Source organism: Loxodonta africana, chromosome 3 (genome assembly GCF_030014295.1).
Source record: "Loxodonta africana isolate mLoxAfr1 chromosome 3, mLoxAfr1.hap2, whole genome shotgun sequence".
In the NCBI taxonomy this organism is placed as follows: Eukaryota; Metazoa; Chordata; class Mammalia; order Proboscidea; family Elephantidae; genus Loxodonta; species Loxodonta africana.
The window spans coordinates 183811687-183837873 of NC_087344.1; the positions used below are offsets into that span (position 1 = coordinate 183811687).

General features: G+C 39.2%; 2 protein-coding genes across 2 annotated transcripts; both read right to left on the minus strand.

Moving 5' to 3' along the window:
* Positions 1 to 4450: 4450 nt before the first annotated feature.
* Positions 4451 to 4657, minus strand: LOC135230804 (small proline-rich protein 2G-like). The gene has a single exon (XM_064282609.1). The coding sequence runs from the start codon at positions 4655 to 4657 to the stop codon at positions 4451 to 4453; it is 207 nt and encodes a 68-aa protein (XP_064138679.1).
* Positions 4658 to 18648: 13991 nt separating this feature from the next.
* Positions 18649 to 18913, minus strand: LOC111751903 (small proline-rich protein 2G-like). The gene has a single exon (XM_023553928.2). It carries the CDS (start codon positions 18853 to 18855, stop codon positions 18649 to 18651), a length of 207 nt encoding a protein of 68 aa, XP_023409696.2. The 5' UTR covers positions 18856 to 18913.
* Between the last annotated feature and the right edge of the window lie 7274 nt (positions 18914 to 26187).

The following is a 26187-nucleotide window of genomic DNA, read 5'->3' on the forward strand; positions in this document are numbered from 1 at the left end:
CAGGACAGCTTCTTCAGGTCCCATGCCCTATGACTTCCCCAGATTCCAGGAATGAAGACAAAGTTCAACATGCACTAAACCGAAAGAAAAAATGTAAGAAAATACTTTAAGATCCCACACAAAACTTAAAATATTAATTTCACACTGACTGTGACTGACTGTGGGTTGAGAAGAAGAGAGGATAGCCAAACATGTAAGACCTAACACCTGTAGGGCTGGTTTATGCACGTTCTTTTTCCTCTCCTCACCATATCACCATATGTAAGCTCCAAGAGGACAGAGCCCGGACCTTGTCTTTTTCTTACCAATATATCTGCAGGATGCACAATAGAGTCTGTCAAATAGTTGTCAGTTGACCTGTGCCCAGTCTTGCACCATTTGCACCGTCATTGGTATGTATGAATCCACTGTGGTAGCAATTGTGTCAATCCATCTCATTGAGAGTTTCCCTCGCTTTTGTTGGCCCTCTACTTGGTGCAAAGCATGATGTCCTTTTCTAGTGACTGGTCTTTCTGATGACATGTCCAAAGTAAGTGAGTCAAAGTCTGTCCATTCTCACTTCTAAGTAACATTCTGGTTGTATTTCTTCTAAGACTGATTTGTTCATTTTGGCGCTCCACAGTATATTCAATATTCTTTGCCAACAACACAATTCAAATGCATCAATTCTTTGCCTGCCCTCCTTTTTCATTGTCCAACTCTTGTACGCATATGAGGTGATTGAAAAGACATGGCTCACATCAGATGCACCTTAGTCATCAAAGTGCTTTCTTTAAAACTTTACAGAGGTCTTTTGCAGCAGATTTTCCCAAAGCAATATTTTTTTTTTTTTTTTTTTTTGGACTGCTGGCTGAAAACCCCAGGGCAAATAGTGTTATTGTTGTTGTTAGGTGCCCTCAAGTCAGTTCTGACAAATAACGGTCCCATGCACAACAGAATGAAACACTGCCCGGCCCTGCGCCATCCCTGCAGTCATTGTAATGCTTGAGCCCATTGCTGCAGCCGCTGTCAATCCACCTCTTTGAGGGTCTTCCTCTTTTCTGTTGACCCTGTACTTTACCAAGCATGATGTCCTTCTCCAGGGACTAAACCCTCCTGACAACACGTCCAAAGTATGTAAGACGCACTCTCGCCATATTTGCTTCTAAGGGTCATTCCGGTTGTACTCCTTCCAAACAGATTTGTTTGTTCTTTTGGCAGTCCATGATATATTCAATGTTTCTCACCAACACAATACAAAGGCATCAATTCTTCTTTGGTCTTCCTTATTCATTGTGCAGCTTTAAGGTGCATATGAGGAATTGATAATATCATGGCTTCTGTCAGGTACACCTTAGTCTTCAAAGTGACATCTCAACTTTTCAATACTTTAAAGAATTCTTTTGCAGAAGATTTGCCCAATGCAATGCATCTTTTGGTTTCTTGACTGCTGCTTCCATGGGTGTTGATTTTGGAAACAAGTAAAATGAAATCCTTAACAACTTCCATCTTTTCTCCATTTATCATGATGTTGCTTGTTGGTCCAGTTTTAAGAATTTTTCTTTTCTTTATGTTGAGGTGTAATTCCTACTGAAAGCTGTGGTCTTTGATCTTCATCATTAAGTGCTTCAAGTCCTCTTCACTTTCAGCAAGCACGGTTGTATCATATGCAGAAAGCAAGTTATTAATGTGTCTTCTACCAATCCTGACACCCCGTTCTTCATATAGTCCAGCTTCTCAGATTATTTGTTCAGCGTACAGATTGAATAGATATGGTCAAACGACACAATCCTGATGCACACCCCTCTTGACTTTAAATCACGCAGTATCCCCTTTTTCTGTTTGAACAATTGCCTCTTGATCTATGTACAGATTCCTCATGAGCACAATTAAGCGTTCTGGAATTCCTATTCCTTGCAATGTTTCCCATAATTTGTTATGATCCACACAATCAAGTGCCTTCTCATAGTCAACAGAAAACAAGTAAACAACTTTCCGGTATTCTCTGCTTTCAGCATCTGACATTCAGCAACGATATCAGTGCAGCTTGGATTTCTTCCTTTAGTATTCTCAGTTCCTGATCATATGCTGCCTCCAAAAATGGTTGAACACTGACCAATTCCTTTTGGCATAACGACTCTGTGTATTCCTTACATCTTCTTTTGATGCTTCTTGCATCTTTAGCATTTTCTCCCACAGAATCCTTAACTACTGCAACTCGAGACTTGAATTTTTTCTTTCGTTCTTTCAGCTTGAGAAATGCCGTGTGTATTCTTCCCTTTTGGTTTTGTCTCTCCAGCTCTTTGCACATGTCATTAGAGTACTTCATTTTGACTTCTCCAGCCACCCTTTGAAACCTTCTGTTCAGTTCTTTGCTTCATCAATTCTTCCTTTCTACTTTAGCAACTCGATGTTCAAGAGCAAGTTTCAGAGTCTCTTTGGACATCCATTTTGGTCTTTTCTTTCTTTCCTGTCTTTTTAATGACCTTTTGCTTTGTTCATGTATGATATCCTTGATGTAATTCCACAACTGGTCTGGTCTTTCACTATTAGTGTTCAGTGTGTCAAATCTATTCTTGAGACGGTCTCTAATTTCAGGTGGAATATAATTGAGGTCATAATTTGGCTCTCATGGACTTGTTCTATTTTCTTCAGTTTCAACTTGAACTTTCTTCAGTTTCAACTTGAACTCGCATACGAGCAATTGATGGTCTGCTCTACAGTCGGCCCCTGGTCTTGTTGTAAAATAAGCACTTATAAAAAAGATTGCCTAGCAGCACTAACTTTTCAAATTTCAGTAAATATTATACACCCCATTACTTTCCAAATCTGGGGTCAGAACACTCAAAAAATTAATTTTGATGGTGAACAAAAAATGACAGGACCCTGAGTTTGTGTCTGCTGATGGAGTAAGAAGAGCAGGTGGTACCCATGAAGATGAGGCAGACACAGGCCTTCTGGGGCCTTGGTATTTCCCTTTCTTCTAGAGTATCCATGTTTTAAGAAATACTGTGATTTCATGTAGGATGCCCCACTAATTCCAAAAAGCTTTTTGCCTACAATGTCACTTAGAAAGGTAAAGTGAACTAGAAAAGAAAGAGAGTAACAGGGTATTAAGTTTAAAAATCTTATTTCCTAGAGTAGTCATGTCTAAGCTTCTTTCTTGCTGGAGAAAATGTAGTAATGATGATGAACTGCTGCTTCTAATGAACTACCATTTATTGCATGCTCTTTCTGGGTCAAGGCAGCTGGGTGGCACAAATGGTTTGACTTCAACTACTATACTAAGAAGTAAGGATGGTGAGACTTCATCTCACTTACTTTGGACATGTTACCAGGAGGGACCAGACCCTGGAAAAGGACGTCACACTTGGCAAAGTAGAGGGTCGGAAAAACAGGAAGACCCTCAATGAGATGGATTGACAGAGTGGCTGTGATAATGGGATCAAATATTGCAATGATTGTGATAATGGCGCAGGACCAGGCAGTGTTTCGTTCTGTTTGTACATAGGGTCACTATGAGTCACAACCAACTCAGTGGCACCTAACAACAACAGCAATTCACCTAAACATTGTCAATTTGAACCTACCCAATGCTACCGTGGAATAAAGTTCTGGTAATCTGCTTCTTAAAGATTATAGCCAAGATAACTCTATCGGGCAATTCTGCTCTGTAGCACATGCCCTTGCCATGAGTTGGAATCATCTCAACGGCAACAAGCTTTGTTTTTTTTTGGTTTGTTTAACTGTGGGTCAGATTTTCTGCCAACAAAGTTACAGGCATTATTCAATTTTATGCCTAAGACAGATTTGTGATCTAAATATTATTTTTCCCACTTTGCACTAGAGAAAACTAAATCCTGAGGGGTTAAATAATTTGTCCCCCTAATCAAAGAGTAATTAAAGAAAATAATATGGGTTCAAAATAACACAGAAATAATCTTTGGTGTGAAACAAAATTCGGGTAGCAGTGATTGTGAGAGTCTGGATATTGGGATCAAAGAAGAATTAAAATAAACCAAAATTATGACATAATGTTGCTGACAAAAGCAGGTTTGAAAAAGAAATAAGATATTTATCCCAACTCAAAACATGTACTTTATTCAGGAAGGGAAAGGAAAATTACAATTGCCCAAGTGGTGGAAATCTCTCCCCAGGTTACAGACACAGAAAACGTCAAGAGAATCATCTGACGAGACCAGGGGAATGTGCCCTTGTTCTTCCTTTGATGCGCTGGGATCCTGGCACAGCTGAGAACTGCCCTTTCTCAGTTACCTCCTGCAGAGAAGCAATACAACAGTGTAGGGAAAAAAAAACCTTCACTTGCTAGGAGTCATCACAGGCAGATCATGGACTAATGGATAGAAAAGTTGTGTCCATGGTTGGCTTTAAAGAAATGAAGGTTGAGTTGTGGAAGGAGTCTGAGCCAATTGTCCTCATCCTTTCATGTTCCTGATGAATCCTGAAGCTGTTACTTGCTCTTAGGAGGACACTTCTGCTGGCAGGGTTGGTATATCTGCGTAGGAGGGCATTTCTGCTGACATGGCTGAGGTGGGCACTTTGGGGGTGGACACGGCTCTGGGCACTTTGGAGGTGGACATGGCTCAGGGCACTTAGGTGGGCACACCACAGGAGGTGGTTGGCAGGGCTGCTTGCACTGCTGCTGTTGGTAAGACATCTTTCTGGAGCCTCTGGAAATCTGAAAGAAATTAGATGACAGTGTTCACAAGAAGGAACTTCTACAGACAGAGAAGTCAGAGCTTATTTGATTCCATTGGATATCACCTCTCCAGTCTCTGAGATATATTATCATCTCTTAACTCCTTTTGTATAACTTTCTGGCTTCTACTCTCTAGCCATCGGCTTCACTAACTCTTAACTCTGGAAAATTCTCTAAAGCAGCAAGTAATTACATTTACATGAAAATAACATCTTCACGAAAGGGAGTCACAAGTTCTGAAAACCTGAGCACCCTTATAAGTAATCCTTGTCATTATTTCTTACGAAGCACCAATACTTGGATAGACAGCAAGCAGCCATTTTGGGAGAATTCTATGACTTTTGAAATCACAGCAGAATAGACTTCTTAAAGAAATGGAAAGGAAAATAAATTCCCTTTTTTCTTCTTCAAACCAAAGCTTTCCTATTAACTTCTTTTTCAATGTAGACATCAAACTATCTACCAGAACCAAGTCAAAGCAATACATCATTGTATCATTATGCCCCAATTCACAGTTATCATCAATTAAGGGCATCAAACTAATGATCCTACCTTTGGACAAACCAGATTTTCTGTCTTCGGATTGAAGTCAGATATTTGAGAGCAACAAATAAACAGAAGAAATCAAGGAATCAGACTCACCAGGTTCTCCAAAGTAGACCAGGAATCAAGTATCAGGAGAATGCTGGTCTCGCAGCAGAGGACCTCTTTATAAAAGGGATTGCTGCCCCACCCAGGGGGAAGTGGAGCTACCTAAAACTGGGCTGGTCCGAGAATTTCCTAACCAAATAAAACTCCAACCCTAACTGGCTGGACAGGGACCCTAATAACAGGAAGCATCCTGCTTCCGGATCTCCTCACTGGAATAAGTGTCCATGACTCAGAGGCCCTGCCTTAGGGACAGTATCAGTGACTTACAGCAGTGGGAGAATTTAGGGAGTTCTTTAACTGGTGTCCAAAGGCTCTTTTTCTTGGCTGAAGACAAAGACCCTTTCCTAGCCTTCACTTTCCCAGCATCATCAAACTGCCTTCCCTGTTCTACTTTAGCTGGTTGCCAATTTTTTATACATCCTGAAGGGAAAAAAGCCTGACTACCTGGGAGCCTGAATACCTTGTGACACCTTTCTCATTACTCCAGTATCAGTTGCCATCAAGTCAATTCCAACTCAGGCCAACCCCGTTGTTTCAGAGTAGAACTGTGCCCTATAGTGTTTTCAATGGCTGTGATCTTTCAAGAAGTAGATAGCCAGGCCCGTCTTCCAAAGTACTTTTGAGTGGACTTGAACTGCCAACTTTTCATTTAGTAGCTGAGCACTTCATTGTTTGTGCCACCAAGGGACACCTCTCATTACTCCAAACTCTCATTATAATGCATTTCCTCTTGATTCTATGGCTTGCTAATCTCAATTTCCTTTCCTCCCTCAAAAATGCACTGCTGTAAGGCCCCAAATCATCTCACTATCCCTCCCACTGGTATGCTTCTAAACATTCAGCAAAATGATGATCATTAGGGTCCTATTTTCACCTGCATTGGGTCTTCAAAAGAAGATATAAGGCTGGTTCCTAAGGTCTTGGAAACCCTGGAGTGTAGAGGTTAAAAGCTACAGCCACTAACCAAAAGTTTGGTGGATTGAATCTCCCGGGCACTCCTTTAAAACCCTATGGGGCAGCTCTACTCTTTCCTGTAGGGTTGCTATGAGTCAGAAGTGACTTGACGGCATTTTTTTTTTTTCTTTTTATAGGCCTTTGTAAAACCTGTACCACCTTGGGCCACATGGGCTCCATTAACACCGCACCATCACTTCTTACAATTGAGATACTCAAGCAGCTCAGTTCCTGGAATTACAACACAAAGTAACTTTCTGACCCTAACTCCCTCCTCACACACTATACTAATTGCTCCTACATAACTTTATCCAACAAGAACAGAGAAGGTTGTACATATTTTCTGTCATCTACACTTGAGAATCAATGGAAAATCCAACATAATGATCAATGCCATTCAAACAATTAATTTTATATGTATTTTATATTAATTAGTTAATTAAACAGTTTGATTCAGAAACTGTTGGTAGGTTCAAGATGAAGTTTAAATCCATTTATTAAAAATTTAGTCATTAAAGTTAATTACCATTCATTTACACCTCCTTAAACATTAATAATTGTCATTATAAATTTTACTTAATTTTAGTATTTGTCCATAGAGAACACAGTGGAATACATGTCAAGTAAACCAGTTTACCCTTCTACTTTCCTCATACAGTTTGGCAGTGTTCTAGAAAGTAAGAGAGATCTAAATGGTACCTGAAGTCTGGTCCCAATTCTATATTTGACAAGCTGTGTGACCATGAGCAGTTCACCTCGCCTCTCTGGGTTTGGATCTTTGTCTACGAACAGAGGAGAATAATACTCACCTCTTGGATTGGAGGTGGGAGATGGTTGCACTGGGCCTTCTATTAGCTCTGTTCAAGCTTGAATTTCTCCTCTTTCTTTCTTTCTCCTCTTCCTTTCTTCCCATAGAACCCCAGATTAGACCCATATTCTCCATCTCTTTGAAGCTGCCTTTTCTACAGAAACACCTTCCCTAGAGGTACTTCTCTTCTGGGAAAAACTGCTGGGTGGGATCCAGACTCTTCAGTACTTATCCTCCTTGCTGTTCTCAAGAATATGTATTTGAACCCTTTTATTCTATAAACAAAAACTCTCTTAATCAATGCTTGAAGGAAACAGAAGTGAACAAAAATTACAAGCATCCATTCAAAAACTAATTACTGAACCACACCTGTGTGAGTTCTTCTGATGTTCCCTACAATAGAGAACAAGACGCTGTCCTATGCTGTTCACAGTTAATGGGGAACAGAGACAGATATACAGTTCTCGTGGCTTCGCAGCATTGGCAGCTGATCTCCAGGAAGCTGTTCCCTCTGCTTTTATCCTTTCATCTGGTCCAGCTGGAACCTTCCTCCATCCTGGCCCTTCCTTCTGTATCCAGGGCAGAACATGAGATACCAGCTAATGCTTTTCCAGGTGTAGACACTCCGTTTCCACAAATGAAGGGTGACATCACAAAGATCTATTAAAGTACTTAATGAAAAGCCTTTAGAAAATGTTTCATCTACCTATAAAGAAAATGTGCTAAAAGCACACACCTCTTTCTAACCGAGTCTCCCAAGTAAGGTAGGAGGACCACTTGTGTCGCAGGAGATGGTCTAGGCACTGAAGAGAATAATGTAAATATTAAAAAAAAAAAAGTGTATACTCCCCAAAAAAACCAAACCCATTGCCGTCGAGTCGATTCCAACTCATAGCGACCTTATGGGACAGAGTAGAACTGCCCCATAAGGTTTCCGAGGAGCACCTGGTAGATTCGAACCACTGACATTCTGGTTAGCAGCAGTAGCATTTAACCACCATGCTACCAGGGTTTCCGTTAAGTGTGTACTTATGTTAATTCTGTGCTACAAAATTTTATACTTTGAATATTTCATCTTGCCTACCACCAATCAAACTTTTTTTAAAAAATTTAAGTTTGTAGAAACTGAATTTAAATAAAAATGTTGACTAATTTCTATTTCACTAGTGGTATGTAGTTACCGTAAATATAGGAGCTATCTATGGGAAAAACTAAAGTTTGGGAAACATTGCCCCAATATGTCCTCCAACCCTGGAAAAATGGTTTCATGTTTGCCTTTTCAGAGCCTTACCTCATAAATCCTTGTGCAATTCCTCCCTTCAGTCCTAAACCTGAGCTATGCTCAGGCACTGAATCCTTACTTTTTGTGCCATGGCTGGTGAATAAAGTTACAAAGTTGGATTTATGTTACTGTAGAATATGAGGACACTTTGTTGACGGGTGTCAGGATGTCCCTATCTCACTGTCCCAGTACTTCTCCACACTGCAGGTAACCAAAAAAAAAAAAAAAAACCCAACCGACTGCCATGTTGTCTATTCCAATTCCTAGTGACCTGCTCAGACAGAGTAGAATTGCCCCATAGGGTTTCCAAGGCTGTAAATCTTTATGGAAGCAGACTGCCACATCTTTCCCCCAAGGAGTGACTGGTGGGTTTGAACCACCAACCTTTTGGTTAGTAGTCTGGCACTAACTGGTATATACTGGTATATGCTTCAAATTCATTTTTCAGGAAATAATTTTTTTCAAGAGCAAAATGCCAGGTTCAAATTGCACAAAACCAATAAAAATATAAGATACCATCTTATATTATAGCCTCACACCATCACGTGAGAGTACATTTGGGGAGAGGATCAGAGCACTAAAGGTCTGTAACCTGGTGGAGGGGGAAGAAGTGAATTTGGGCTGATTTTATATGTTGGCTCTCCAACACTCTCTTTCCAAATAGGCTTTAGGTCTTTAAAACACGTTCGTTTTTTGTTTGCATGTTTATTGTCTGTCTTCTTAAACCCTCCAGTCCCCTCAACCTTCCACATTATCCTCCCAGACTCAATATATAGATTTTATCTGTCTAATTTGGCACATGTTGGTAACTGAAGACATATATTGTCAATGGATTTAGTAATTAGTCTTTTCATTTATTTTTAACTCTTCCTGCAATCATTGTGACTGACAGAATGTTATGCAATAAACGTTTAAAGTGATTTTGGTAGAGCTTCCTTACCTGGGCCCAATGATCAGGAAGCTTTACAAGAATGTGGTTTTATAACTGGAGAAGGAAAAAGAGGAGGAGGAGGAAGAAGAAAAGGAAGAGGAGATGCTCAGAACCTCTGAAGTAGTCACCAGCTATGCTCTACAGAGTACAAGAGCCCTGAATCAACCCAGCATCAAGTCCCTGAGTTAAGCAGGACTGTCCCTGAGTTCCCAGGACTGTCATTCCTCCTATCAGGAAGGAAGAGCTTTTGGCCGAGATCACCATTGACCATGACCTAACCATGACCATCAGGGCTAGAGTCATCACTTTGGTACCTGAGGCCAGGTATCTGTAAACAGGGTCATCACCAAATTGTTCATATAGACTATTACACATGCTAGGTACTTTGGAAGACAAAGAAGGGGACTTTACTCAACAGGTCACTTACCATTCCCCATAGCCTCACATCACATCCAAAACATAAGCCCTTAGAGAAATGTCTGCTTTCTACCTCACAAATTGAGAACCAGCTGCCCAAATGGGATTGCAGTATCAGATAGACCAGTTTTGGTTGCCCATTGGAGACTCCTCTGTCTGAGTACACCCCTCCAATGAGGTTCATGGCAGTGCAGACACTAAAGTCACTGCAGGCCTGGTGCCCCCAATATCTCAAGGAAGAGTCACTATAGGGTGGGGAGGTAAGATGGAATTTTCTGAGTTCCTCACAAATCAGCTACATGAGCAGCTGTCACAACATGAAGAGCAGTGCCTGGTGATCAATGTTTCCCAAAGTTTGAACATCTAAGACTTGAAACATGAGACAGCACAATGTAACACTTCACACACACACACACAAAGACACACATAGGCATATCCTATCTATCATCTCTTTATCTATGTAACTATCTATCTATGTATCTACCTACCTACCTACCTATCATCCATCTATCTATCGTGTATCTATCTGTCTATCTATCTACCTATCACCTATCTATCTTTAATCTACCTATCTATCAGCAATCCATCTATCTTTAATCTACCTATCATCTATCTATCTGTCTGTCTGTCTATCTATCTATCATCTATCTCTATCTTTCTATTAATCCACATATCTATCGATCTATCTATCCATTCACATATCTGTCTATAGACCTACATATCTATCTACATGTCTAAAGAGCTTGATTTTATGATCTTTAAGAGTCAGGTAGCCCTTGGTTCAATTCTACTACTTCCACTCTCTACTTTTCTAAGAATTTTGCTGTTAATCATTATTCATGAAATTGAGATAAGAACACAATTTTTTAAAAATTGCTCAATTTTACCACGTGATCTCCAGCATTGTCTCTACCACCAAAGCCATATTTTCCAAATACTGATCCTTATTCTTTCTTTTCAACTTTTGCATTCCAATCACCGGTAATTATCAATGCATTCTGATTGCATGTTTGATCAGTTTCAGACTGCAGGAGCTCATAAAAATCTTCAATTTCTTCATCTTAGGCCTTAGTGGTTGGTGCACAAACCTGAATAATAGTTGTATTAACTGATCTTCCTTGCAGGTGTATGGATATTATTCTATCACTAACAGCGTCATTCTTCAGGATAGATCTTGAAATGTTCTTTTTGATGTTGAGTGCAACACCATTCCTCTTCAAGTTGTCATTCCCGGCATAGTAGACTACATGATTATCCAATTCAAAATGGCCAATACCAGTCCATTTCAGCTCACTTAATGCCTAGGATATTGATGCTTATGCATTCCATTTCATTTTTGACCATTTCCAATTTTCCTAGGTTCATACTTCATACATTCCAGGTTCCAGTTATTAATGGATGTTTGCACCTGTTTCTTCTCATTTTCAGTCGTGCTATATCAGCAAATGAAGGTCCCAAAGCTTTGCTCCAGCGACATCATTAAGGCTGACTCTACTTTGAGAAGGCAGCTCTTCCACAGTCATCTTTTGAGTGGCTTCCAACCTGGGGGGCTCACCTTCCAGCACTATATCAGAGAATGTTCTGCTGCTATACATAAGGTTTTCACTGGCTAATTCTTTTCAGAAGTAGAATGCTGTGCCTTCTTCACAGTCTGTCTTAGTCTGGAAGCTCAGCTGAAACTTGTCCTCCATGGGTGACCCTGCAGGTATCTGAATACTGGTGGCAGAGTTCCCAGCATCACAGCAACGGGCAAGCCCCCACAGTATGACAAACTGACATAGAATCATAGGAAATATATATAAATATGTGGGTAAATCTAAATAATGATGACTTGTGGGTTTTTATATGCATGTAGAACTGAAATATCTGACAATAAGAATGCAAAAGGCAAGAAGGGATAAATGAAATTAAAGTGTACCAGTGACCTTGCATTGTCTGGGGATTTTTTTTTTTAACTGTTAGTTTATTTTAGACACTAATAAGTCCAGGATACATGCTGCAATCACTGAAAAAAAAGTATATAAAACCTTAATAATCTAATAAAGAAGAAAATAAAGTAAATGTACTGTATTAAACCAAAAGAAGAAAAAGTCAGAGAAAAAAGTACAAATATAGAATCAAAAAAACTCGCCATCAATTCCAACTCATAGCGACCTTATAGGACAGGGTAGAACTGTCCCCCTAGGGTTTCCAAAGAGTGCCTGGTGGATTTGAACTGCCGACCTTCGGTTAGCAGCCATAGTACTTAACCACTGTACCACCAGAGTGCAACTAGAGAGCATTAGTGTCATGAATTGAATTGTGTCCCCCCAAAATATGTGTCAACTTGGTTAGGCCATGATTCCCAGTGTTGCATTGTTGTTCTCCATTTTGTGATTGTAATTTTATGTTAAAGAGTCTTAGGATGGGATTGTAACACCCTTACTAAAGTCACATCTTTGATCCAACCTAAAGGGAGTTTCCTGGAGTGTGGCCTGCAAAGACTTTTCCCTCTTAAGAGATACGAAGGATAGGGGAGGAAGCAGAGAGTAGGAAGCTCATACCACCAAGAACGCAGTGCCAGGAGTACAGCGTGTCCTTTGAAACCAACTTCCTGTTATGAAAAACTCCCAGTCCAGGGCAAAGATTAATGAGAAAGCTTACTGAGAGAGAAAGCTTTCCCCCGGAGCTGACACCCTGAATTTGGACTTCTAGCCTAGTAGACTGAGAGAAAATAAGTTTCTCTTTGTTAATTCCGTTCACTTGTGGTATTTCTGTTATAGCAGCCCTAAATGACTAAGACAATTGGTATAGTGATAAATTGAAATTGAATCAAACTAGCAATTTCATCAAATATAAATAAATTAATATTCCAATGAAAATACAAAGATTAGAGTTTCATTATCCAGTAATGAAAGAATAGCTTATATTTTAATAATCCTCCTGCTAGTGACATTAAAATTATGGATAAAATATTTAAACACAAACGCACACACAACTAATTGAAGGCGCTGGAGAGTGACCAAAGGCAGATAGAAATTGAACGTGAAATAACTCTGGAAATAAATGAGTCACATTGGGTTATATTCACAAATACCTATTTTTTCTCCTGAACAAACTCGCCAGTCTGCATGGCACAATGAGATAGACATCAAGCAGAATCAGAGCACCACTCCTCTTCAATATTTACTAGAAGCCCAAGCCAGTGCAATATGGCAACGAAAAGAAATAAAATACATAGAAATCAGAAAGTAAAACGATTTTTATTCTCAGGCAACATGATTGCATACAGAGAAAATCGCTTAAATTCTACAAAAAACTCTTAGGCCTAATAAGTAAATTTAGTAAGTTCATAGTCTGCTGTCAGTATTCAAAAATCAGTTGTATTTTTTTATTTAAGCAGCAACACATAGACAAAACTTAAATTAATATCATGTAGAAGAATATAGAATTAACCTAAAAGGCTTAATAAATAAATGCAACAAAATGTGGACAAGATATTTACACAGAAAATTACAAAACACTTTTGAGATAAATTCAAGAAGACCTGAGTAAGTGAAGATACATAACATCTTCATGTATCAGAAAACAGTATTTTTAAAATGTGCACTCTCTCCCAAATGGAACAATATTTACAACACAATCCTAATCCAAATACCAACAATCTTTTTCATAGCATTTGTGAAGTTAATTTTAAAATTGATATGGAAATGAAAGGACCAAAACATTTTGGAAAAAAAAGAAATTTGGAGGAATTTTGCTACATATTTTCAAGATTTACTGCAAAGCTATGGTGATAGAGACTATGTAATATTGACATCAAGACAGACAAATAGACCAATTGAATGGATACGGAGTCCAGAAATTCACTGACACATCACAATCAACTGATTTTTGTAAAAGACATCAATATTATTTAACAGGAAAAGAATAGTCTTTCAATTAAAGGTGGAGAAAATAACTGGATATTCATGAACATGCACCCCAAGGTCACTTCATACTCCAACAGCAATTCTTGAGGAATTACAGACCCAAAACTAAATATACAATTATAAAGTTTTTGGAATAAAAAAGACATAAGGAAATACTTTTTAACCATCAGGTAAACAAAGATTTCCTTGACAGGAAACAAAGGTTACTAACTATGAATGAAAAAAAAAGGATGAAATTCACATTATTAAAATTGAAAGTCATTGTTCATCAAAAGACATTGTTAAAAAATAAAGTCAATCTACAATTTGGTAGAAAATATTATATAGTTCAAACAGTATGCACCCATAATATATAGAGCTCTCACAAATCAATCATGAAAAGCTACCTAATGGGCAAAATATTTCAATAGCCGACATGCAAAAGTAGATAAGTAAGTGAAAAAGTGTTTATCATTACTCGTCATCAGGGAAATACCATTTAAAACCACAATGAGATACTACTTGATAGCCACTAGAAAGCCTAAAACTTAATATACTGAGAATACTAAATGTTGGTAAAGATATAAAATAGCTGGAATTCATATATTACTGGTAAAGACCAGTTGTCATTGAGTTAGTCCTGACTCATGGCTGCCCCAGGTGTGTCAGAGCAGCACTGTGCTCCACAGGGTTTTCAGTGGCTGATTTTTCGGAAGTAGATGGTCATGTCCTTTGCCCCAGGTGCCTCTAGGTGGACGCAAAACACCAAACTTTTAATTAGCAGACATGTTACCATTTCAGCCACCCAGGGATGCATATCACGGGTAGGAATGGCCAATAGTACGGCCACCCTGGAAACAGGTTTGGAATTATCTTTTAAGTTTATACAAAGAGGAAGATCCTCTTAATTGTAAATGTATGTAGGTATCTATGGTATGATTTATTGAGAAGATGTATTTCTTTTAAAAATAAAGGTGTAAGTGCATGCACATGTGTACCTGTGTCTGTATGTATATGTCTCTTCTCAGTTAATTATTCCCATGTGGACATGTAGGACCATAAGAAAGGATATGTATGTTTAAAGAACATCCCTCCTTTCAGCAGCTTACTTGAATTGTAAAATTTTGTTATTGTTGTTAGGTACCATCAAGTCGATTCTGACTCACAGTGATCCTATGTACAATAGTGAAACACTGCCCTGTCTTCGGCCATGCCCACAATCGTTGTTATGTTTGAGCCCATTGTTGCAGCCACTGTGTCAATCCATCTCTTTGAGGGTCTTCCTCTTTTTTGTTAACCCTGTACTTTACCGAACATCATGCCCTTCTCCAGGGACCAATCTCTCCTGACAACATGTCCAAAGTATATAAGACCTAGTTTCGCCATCTTTGCCTCTAAGAAGCATTATCGTTGTACTTCTTCCAAAACAGATTTCTTCATTTTTTCAAAACAGATTTCTTCATTTTTTTGGAAGTCCATGGTACAGATGATATTCATCACCAATACCACAATTCAAAGCCATCATTTCTTCTGTCTCTGTTATTTATTGTCCAGCTTTTACGTGCATATGATTCTATTGAAAATAGCATGGCTTGGGTCAGGAGCACATTAGTCTTCAAGGTGAGATCTTAGCTTTTCAACACTTTAAAGAGGTCTTTTGCACAACATTTGCCCAATGCAATGCGTCTTTTGATTTCTTGACTGCTGTTTCCATGAGTGTTGATTTTGGATCCAAGCAAAACGAAATCCTTGACAACTTCAATCTTTCTCCATTGATCATGATGTTGCTTAATGGTCCAGTTGTGAGGATTTTTAATTTCATTATGTTGAGGCGTAGTCCATAATGAAGGCTGTGGTCTTTGATCTTCATCATTATGTGCTTCAAGTCCTCTTCACTTTCATCAAGCAAGGCTGTGTCATCTGCATAATGCAGGTTGTTAATGAGTCTTCCCCCAATCCTGATCCCCCATTCTTCTTCATATAGGGCAGCTTCTCAGATTATTTGCTCAGCATACAGATTGAATAGGTATGGTGAAAGGATACAACCCTGACTCACACCCTTCCTGACTTAAATATACTCAGGATCCCCTTGCTGTATCTGAACAACTGCCTCTTGATCTATGTACAGGTTCCTCATGAGCACACTTAAGTGTTCTGAAATTCCCATTCTTCCCACTGTTATCCATAATTTCTTACAATCCGCACAGTCAAATGCCTTTGCATAGTCAGTAAAACACAGGTAAACATCTTTCTGGTATTCTCTGCTTTCAGCCAATACCCATCTTACATTCAGAAATGATATCCCTGGTTCCACATCCTCTTCTGAATCTGGCCTGAATTTCTTGCAGTTCCCTGTTGATATACTGCTGTAGCTGCTGTTGAATGATCTTCAGCAAAATTTTACTTGTTTGTGATATAAATGATATTGTTCGATAATTTCTACATTCAGTTGGGTCACCTTTCTTGGGAATAGGCATAAATATGGATCTCTTCAAGTCAGTTGGCCAGGTAGCTGTCTTCCAGATTTCTTGGCATAGACAAGTGAGCACTTCCAGCACTACATCCATTTGTTGAAACATCTCATTTCATATTCCATCAATTCCTGGAGCTTGTTTTTCTCCAATGCCTTCAGTGCAGCTTCTACTTCTTCCTTCAGTACCATTGCTTCCTGATCATATGCTGCCTCCTCAAATGGTTGAACATCCACCAATATTTTTTGGTATAATGACTCCGTGTATTCCTTACATCTTGTTTTGATGCTTCTTGCATCATTTAATATTTTCCCCATAGAATCTTTCACTAGTGCAACTCGAGGCTTGAATTTTTTCTTCAGTTCTTTCACCATTAGAAATGCCAAGTGTGTTCTTCCCTTTTGGTTTTCTATCCCCAAGTCTTTGTGCATGTCATTATAGGACTTCATTTTGATTTCTCCAGCCGCCCTTTGAAATCTCTTCAGTTCTTTCACTTCATCAATTCTTCCTTTTGCTTTAGCAACTTGATGTTCAAAAGCAAGTTTCAGAGTCTCTTCTGACATCCATTTTCGTCTTTTCTCTCTTTCCTGTCTTTTTATTGACCTCTTGCTTTCTTTATGTATGATATCCTTGATGTCATTCCACAACTCATCTGGTCTTTGGTTATTAGTGGTCAATGTGTCAAACCTATTCTTGAAATGGTCTCTAAATTCAGTTTAGAGCAACTTGAACTTGCATATGAGCAACCGATGGCCTGTTCCATAGTCGGTGCCCTGGTCTTGGTCTTGTAACATAAGCACTTACAAATCAAGCTACACAGCAGCACTAACTTTTCAAAGCTAAATAAATATTATAAACTCCATTACTTTCTTAATGTGGGTTAGAACACTCAAAAAATTAATTTCAGAGTTGAACAAAAATGACAGGACCTTGACTTTTTCTCTGCTGATGGAGTAAGAAGAGCAGATGATACCCATGAAGATGAGGCAGACACAGGCCTTTTGGAGCCTTGGTATTTCCCTTTCTTCTGGACTATCCATGCTTAAGAAATATTCTGATTTCATGTAGAAACTCCCACTAATTCCAAAAAGCTGTTTATCTACCATGTTACTTAAAAAAGTGAAGTGAATTAGAAAAGAAAGAAGGTCACAGCATATGAAAGGATAATAAAGTTTAAAAATGTTGTTTCCTAGAGTAGTCATGTCCAAGCTTCTTTCTTTCTCGAGCAAACGCAGTGATGACTATGATCTGCTGCTGCTAATGAACTACCATTTATTGCATGCTAATTCTGGGTCAAGGCCCCTGAATGGCATAAATGGTTTGACTTCAACTACTATACTGAGAAGTAAGGGTGGTGAGACTTCACCTCACATACTTTGGCATGTTATCCGGAGGGACCAGTCCCTGGCAAAGGACATCATGCTTGGCAAATTAGAGGGTCAGCAAAAAAGAGGAAGAGTCTCAATGAGATGGATTGACACAGTGGCTGTGATAATGGGATCAAATATTGCAATGATTGTGAAAATGGTGCAGGACCAGGCAGCGTGTCATTCTGTTTGTACATAGGGTCACTACAAGTCAGAACCAACTCAATGGCACCTAACAACAACAACAATTCACATAAATGTTGTTAGTTTGAATCCACTCAGCGGTACCATGGAAGAAAGTTCTGGTAATATGCTTCCATAAAGATTACAGCCGAGAAAACCCTATGTAGCAATTCTACTGTGTAACATATGGCGTTGCCATGAGTTGAAATCAACTCAACCGCAAGAGGTTTTTAGTTTGTTTCTTTGTTTGTATAATTCTGGGTCAGGTTTTCTGCCAACAAAGTTACAGGCATTATTCAATTTTATATCTAAGACAGATTCGGGATCTAAATATTATTTTTCCCACTTTGCAGTAGAGAAAGTAAAATCCTGAAGGGTTAAATAATTTGTCCCCCAAATCAAAAAGTAATTAAAAAAAAATAACAAGGGTTCAAAATAATATAAAAATAATCTTTGATGTGATCCAAAATTCAGGTAACAGTGATTGTGAAAGTCTCGTTATTGGGATCAAAGAAGAATAGAAAGGAACTAAAATTATGGCATAATATTGCTAAGAAAAGTAAGAAAAGTAGGATTGAAAAAGAAATAAAATATTTATCCCATCTCAAAACATGTACTTTATTCAGGAAGTGAATAGAAAATTACAATTGACCAAGTGATAGAAATTCCTGCCCAGTTTACAGACACAGAAGACATCAAGTGAATTATCTGATGGGACCAGGGGAGTGTGCCACGGTTCTTCCTTTGAAGTGCTGGGATCCTGGCAGAGCTGAGGACTGCCCTTTCTCAGTTACCTCCTGGAGACTAGCAGTAAAACAGTGCAGCAAAAAAAAAACAACTTCAGTTGCTGGGAATCATCACAGGAAGATCATGGACTAATGGATAGAAAAGTTGTGTCCATGGCTGGCTTTGAAGAGAAGAGGAAGGTGGAGTTGCGGAAGGAGTCTGAGCCAATTGTCCTTATCCTTTCATGATCCTGATGAATCCTGAAGCTGTTACTTGCTCTTAGGAGGACACTTCTGCTGACAGGGTTGGTATATCTGTGTAGGAGGGCATTTCTGCTGACATGGCTGAGGTGGGCACTTTGGGGGTGGGCATGGCTCAGGGCACTTTGGAGGTGGACATGGCTCAGGGCACTTAGGTGGGCACACCACAGGAGGTGGTTGGCAGGGCTGCTTGCACTGCTGCTGCTGGTAAGACATCTTTCTGGAGTCTCTGGAAATCTGAAAGAAATTAGATGACAGTGTTCACAAGAAGGAACTTCTACAGACAGAGAAACCAGAGCTTATTTCATTCCACTGGATATCACCTCTCCATTCTCTGAGATATGCTATTATCTCTTAACTCTGTTTTTCATAACTTTCTGCCTTCTCCTCTCCAGCCAGTTACTTCACTAGCTCTGGGAAAATTCTCTCTCTTCTAAAGCAGCAACTAATGATGTTTACATGAAAATAACATCTTCAAGAAAGCCAGTCTCAAGTTCTGAAATCCTGAGCAACCTCATAAGGAATTCCTATCATTATTTCTTACAAGGCTTCAACACATGGGGAAAGAGCAAGCAACTGTTCAGGGAGAATTCAATGACTTTAGAAATCACAGCAGAATGGACTCAAAAAGAAATGGAAAGGAAAAAAAATTACCTTGTACTCTTCTTCAAACCAAAGCTTTTCTATTAACTTCTTTTTCAGTCTACCAGAACCAAGTCAAAGCAGTATATCCTTGTATCATTATGCCCCAATTCACAATTTTCATCAATTAATGGCATAAACCTATAATGCTAACTTTCTTCACACCCAATTTTCTGTCTTCAGATTCAGTTCAAATATTTGATAGCAACCAATAAACAGAAGAACTCAAGAAATCAGACTTACCAGGTTCTCCAAAGTAGATAGGGAATCAAGTATCAGAAGGCTGCTAACCTTGCAGCAGAGGACCTCTTTATGTAAGGGATTGCTTCCCCACCCAGGGGGAAGTGGAGCTACCTAAAACTGGGCTGGTCCGAGAATTTCCTAACCAAATAAAAATCCAACCCTAACTGGCTGGACAGGGACTCTAATAACAGGAAGCATCCTGCTTCCAGATCTCCTCACTGGAATAAGTGTCCATGACTCAGAGGCCCTGCCTTAGGGACAGTTTCAGTAACTTACAGCAGTGGGAGAGTTTAGGGAATTCTCTAACTGGTGTCCAAAGCCTCTTTTTCTTGACTGAGGACAAAGACCCCTTCTTATCCTTCGCCTTCCCTGCATCACAAAACTGCCTTCCCTGTTCCACTTTAGCTGATTGTCAATTTGTTATATATTCTGGAGTGAAAAAAGCCTGACTACCTGGGAGCCTGGAAACCTTGTGACACCTTTCTCATTACCCCAGTATCAGTTGCCATCCAGTCAGTTCCAACTCATGGCGACCCCATGTGTCAGAATAGAACTGTGCTCTATGGGATTTTCAATGGCTGTGATCCTTCCGAAGTAGATAAGCAGGCGTGTCTTCCAAGGTACTGTTGGGTTGACCGAAGGTGCCAACTTTTCAGTTAGTAGCTAAGCATTTAACCGTTTGTGCCACCAAGGGACTCCACTCATTACTCCAAACCGTCATTATAATGCATTTCCTCTTGATTCTATGGCTTGCTGATCTAAGTTTCCTTTCCTCCCTGAAAAATGGGCTGCTGTAAGGCCCCAGATCATCTCGATAGCCTCCCACCAGTATACTTCCAAACATTCAGGAAAATGGTGATCATTAGGGTCTTATTTTCACCTGCTTTGTGTCTTCAAATAGAAGACATAATGCTGATTCCTAAGGCCTTGGAAAGCCTGGAGGCTTAGGGGTTAAAGGCTACTGCTACTAACGGAAATTTGTCCTTTCAAAACCACCAGGTGCTCCTTGGAAACCCTATGGGGCAATTCTACTCTTTCTTATAGGGTCGGTATGAGTCGGAATTCACTCAACAGCAATGTTTTCTTTTTTTTTTAAAGGCCTTTATAAAACCTGTACCACTTTGGGCCTCATGGGCTCCACTAGCACCACAGCATCACCTATTACAATTGAGATACTCTAGCAGCTCAGTTCCTGGAACTACAACAGAAAGCAAGCTTTCTGACCATAACTCTCTCCTCACATTGTATACTAGGTTCTCCTGCATCACTTTACCCAATAAGAACTAAGAAGGTTGTTCCTATTTTCTGTCTTCCTACCCTTTTAGAAACATTGGAAAATCCAACCCAATAATCAGTGCCATTCACACAATTAATTTTATATGTATTTTTTACTTATTAGTTATTTAAACTGTTTGATACAGAAATTATTGGTAGATTCAAAATGAAGGTTAAATACTTTTATTAGAAACTCAGCCATTAAAATTAATTACCATTCATTTACACCTCTTTAAACAATTATGATTATGTCATTATAAATTTTATTTAATTTTAGGATTTGTCTATATTGAACACGGTGGGGTACATGTCAAGTAAACCAGTTTGGAGCTCTACTCTCCTCATACAATCTGGCAGTGTTCTAGAAAGAAGGAGAGATCTAAATGGAACCTGATATCTGGCCCCAGTTCTATATTTCACAAGCTGTGTGACCATGGGTAGGCTACCTCTCCTCTCTTAGTTTGGACCTTTGTCTATGAACAGAGGAGAAGAATACCTACCTCTTTTTTTTTTTTTTCTTGGGGTAGGAGGTAGGGGATGGCTGTACTGGGTCTTCTCTTAACTCTGTTCAAGCTTGGATTTTCTTCTCTTTATTTCTTTCTTTCTTCCCATAGAAGCCCAGATTAGAACCATATTCTCCGCCTCTATGAAGCTGCCTTTTCTACAGAAGCACCTTTCCTAGAGGTGCTTCTCTCCCAGGACAAACTGCAGGGTGGGATCCAGTCTCCTCAGTGTTTTTCCTCCTTGGTGTTTTCAAGAATATGTACTTGAACGCTTTTATCTTTTTAAACAAAAGTTCTCTTAGTCAGCACTTGAAGGAAATAGAAGTGAACAAAAGTCGCAAGCATTCATTCAAAGACTAATTACTGAACCACACCTGTGTGATTCCCTCTGATGATCCCTACAATAGAGAACAAGACACAGTCCTGTGCTGTGCGCAGTTAATGGGGAACACACACAGATATACGGGCCATTAGTGTGCACTGTTTCGTGCCCACACAGTGTTGGCAGCTGAATTCCAGGAAGCCGTGCCCTCTGCTTTTATCCTTTCCTCTTCTCCAGTTGGGATCTTCCTCCTTCCTGGCCCTTCCTTCTGCATCCAGGGCAGAACATGAGACACCAGCTAATGCCTTTCCAGATGTACACACTCCCTGTTCCACAAATGAAGGGTGACCTCACAAAGATGCATTAAAGTACTTAATGAAAAAGCCTTTCAAAAATGTTTCATCTACCTACAAAGGAAAAGTGCTAAAAGCAGTCACCTTTTTCTACCAGGGTCTCCCAAGCAAGGTAGAAGGACCCCTCGTGTCACAGGAGATGGTCTAGGCACTGAAGAGAATAATGTAAATATTAAGTGTATACTTCTGTTAATTCTGTGCTACAAAATTATATAATTTGAATATTTCATCTTGTTTATGATGAATCAAATTCAAAAAAAAATTAAGTTTGTATAAAGTGAATTTAAAGTAAAAACGTTGAGGAATTTCTATTTCATATGTGGTGTGTAGTTACTGTAAATATAGGAGGTATCTATGGGAATAACTAAAATTTGGGAAACAGTGCCCCAATATGTCCTCTAACCCTGGAAAAATGGTTTTATTTTTGCCTTTCAGAGCCTTACCTCATACACTCTTGTGCAGTTTCTCCCTTCAGTCCTAAGTGTGAGCTATCTTCAGGCACTGAAACCTTACTTTTTGTGCCATGGCTGGTGAATAAAGTTACAACATTGGAATTATGTTACTGCAGTCTGTGGGGACACTTTGTTGGTGGGTGTCATGATGTCCCTATGTCACTGCCTAGCACTTCTCTACACTGCAAGTAAACAAGAAAAAAACAAATCCACTGCCTTGGAGTTGATTCCAACTCATGGCGACCCAATAGAACAGAGTACTGCCCCAGAGGGTTTCCAAGGCTGTAAAACTTAATGGAAGCAGACTGCCACATCTTTCTCCCAAGGAGTGACAGGTGGGTTTGAACCACCGACATTTTGGTTAGTAGCTGAGCACTAACTGGCACATGGTGGTAATTTTTTTTTTTCAAGAACAAAATACCAGGTTTAAATAGCACAAAACCAATAAAAAATATAAGATACTATCTTGACTCCCACCATTATGTGAGAACACATTTGTGGAGAAGAGAGAGGATCAGAGCACTAAGGTCTATAATCTGCAAGGTGGGGGGTGGAGCGGGAAATGAATTTGGGCTGATTTTATATGTCTACTTTCTCTCATTCTCTTTCCAAATAGATTTTAGGTCTTTAAAAGACAGTGGTTTTTGGTTTACATGTTTGTGGTCTATCTTCTTAAACTCTCCAGTCTCCTCAACCTACCACATTATCTTCCCACACTTAATATATAGATTTTATCTACTAATTTGGCATATGTTGCTAACTGAAGATATACATTGTCAATGGATTTAGTGATTAGTCTTTTCATTTATTTTCACCCCTTCCTAATATCATTGGGACTGACCGAGTGTTATGCATTAAACATTTAAAGTGATTTTGGTAGAATTTCCTTGCCTGGGCCAAATGATCAGGAAGTTTTCAAGAATATGACTTTATAATTGGAGAAGAAGGAATACAGGGAAAAGGAGAAGGAAGATAAAAAGGAAGAGGAGATTCTCAGAACCTCTGAACTTTTCATCAGCTACGCTCTAGAGAATACGGGCGTCCTGAATCAACCCAGCATCATGTCCCTGGCTTAAGCAGGGCTGTCCCTGGATTCCCAGGACTGTCATTCATCCTACCAGGAAGGAAGGGCTTTTGGCCAAGAGCACCACTGACCATGACCTGACTATGACCATCAGGGGTAGAGCCATCACTTTGGTACCCGAGGCCAGGTATCCGTAAACTGGGTATTCACCAAATTGTTCATATAGACTATTACACATGCTAGGTACTTCAGAGGTAAAAAAAGAGAGAGGACTTTACTCAACAGGTCACTTTCTATTCCCCATAGTCTCACATCACATCCAAAACATAAGTCCTTAGAGAAATGTCTGATTTCTACCACACAAATTGAGAATCAGATGCCCAAATGGGATTGTAGCACCGGATAGACCAGTTTCGGTTACACCTTGGAGACTCTATCAGCTGAGAACACCCCTCCCAAAGAGGCTCATGGCAGTGCAGACACTAATGTCACTGCAGGTCTGGAGCCACCAACATCTCAAGCAAGAGTCACTATATAGGGTGTGGAAGTAAGATGCAATATTCAGAGTTGCTCACAGGTAAGCTACATGAGTAGCTGTCACAACATGAAGAGCAGTGCCTGGTGATTCACGTTTCCCTGACTTTGAACATCCAAGACCTGAGACTTGAGATACAGCACGCTTTAACACTTCACCCACACACACATACACATGTCCTATCTATCTATCTGTCTGCCTGTCTGTCTGTCTATCATCTGTCTGTCTATCATTTATCTATCTATCATCTGTTTTTCTATCTATCATCTGTCATCTCTCCATCATCTATCTATCTATCTGTCTGTCTGTCTGTCTACCTATCATATATCTACCTACCTACCTATCTACCTACCTCACTACCTATCTATCTCTCTATATATCTATCTTTCTATCTACCTACCTACATACCTGTCTCTCTGTCTATCTACCTATCTATCATCTATCTATCTTTGTGTCTACCAACCTATCTATCTATCTACATATCTAAATAGCTTGACTTTATGATCTTTACGAGTCAGGTAGCCCTTGGCTCTATTCCTTTCACCCCCTAATTTTCTAAGAATTTTGCTGTTAATCATTATTTATGAAAATGACAGATAAGAACACAAATTTTAAAAAATTGTTCAAGTCTTAAATCAACATTTTATCTGATATTTTGCACTTTGTGTTGTGTACCACTGAACAAAATAATACAAACTGATACATCTAGTTCAATTTATGTTTCATGGTTGAGAAAGTTATTTTGCTGTGTCTTTCAAATCTTCTTTATCATTTCGATTTTAAGTCAGTCTTTGAAGTTTTTAGGGGAAAGGAAATGAAAACACTGACTTGAACCAGGTGTGAAGAAATAATAAGATGAGCTAATCTTGACATTCTTAGGTGAAGAAAATGGGAGTTAATATAAGCAAATATTTAAAACAAAGTATAGAAAAAAAAATGTATCCATTCCTAAGTATTTGGACTCACTACGCTCTTCTGCTGAATACTGTTTCAATACAGATAAAAATCTAAATACAAGAAAATCCAATACGTTTGTTTGAAAAAACTTAGTATTCATAGATATCATTCTATCAAAAATCTGATCTCTAATTTAGTTGACTATTACTGGGGTTAGTTGTTCAGGAGAATAACAAAATCCCTAGTGTAAATATCACATTCCTTTTGGTGTCAGCTTACATTAATTTCAAGCTAAATCCTTATTAAAAATAAATAAATAACACATTCTCACCTTTTTATATAAGTGAGGTCAGACAATATTTGTCCTTTTTTGATTGATTCATTTCACTTAGCGTAAAGTCTTTCAGCTCCACCCGTATTGTAGCATGAATCAAGACTTCATTTCTCCTACAGGCTGAGTAGTATTCCATTGTATGTATGTACCACATTTTGTTTATCCATTCATCTGTTCATGGACCAGTAGTTTGTTTCCACCTCTTGGCTATTGTGAATAGTGCGGCAATGAGCATTGTTGTACAAGTCTCTTTTTGAGCCTCTGTTTTTCATTTCTTTTGGGTATGCACTTAGGAGTGGAACTGCTGGGTCATATGGTTGTTCTCATAACCCTGGTGGCACAGTGCTTAACAGCTACGGCTGCTAACAAAAGTTCAGCAGTTTGGATCCACCAGCTGCTTCCTGGAACACAATGGGGCAGTTCTACTCTGTCCTACAGGGTCATTGAGTTGGAATTGACTTCATGACAATGGGTTTGGTTTTGGGTTTTATGGTCATTCTATTTTTTAGTTTCTGGAGCAACCACCAACTTGTTTTTCACAATGGCTATACTGTTTTGCATTCCCACTAGCAATGGGTGAGGGATCCAACTTCCCACCTCCTCAACAACACTTGTTATTTTCTGTTTTTTGTTATTCCTGCTGTTTAATCCCAGGCATCCTTAAAAAAAAAACATTGCTATCGAGTCGATTCCAACTCATACCGACCCTATAGGATAGAGTAGAACTGCTCCATAGAGTTTCCAAGGAACAGCTGGTGGATTTGAACTGACAAGCTTTTTGGTTAGCATCCTAGTTCTTAACCACTATACCACCAGGGCTCCTTAGACATCCTAGTGGGAATAAAATGGTGTCTCATTGAGTTTTCTATTTGTATCTCTCCAGTGGCTTCCTGGAACCATGAAGGTTGGAGAAACCCCTGAAACTATTGCCCTGAGATAAACTTTAAAACTTAAACCAAAAATATCCC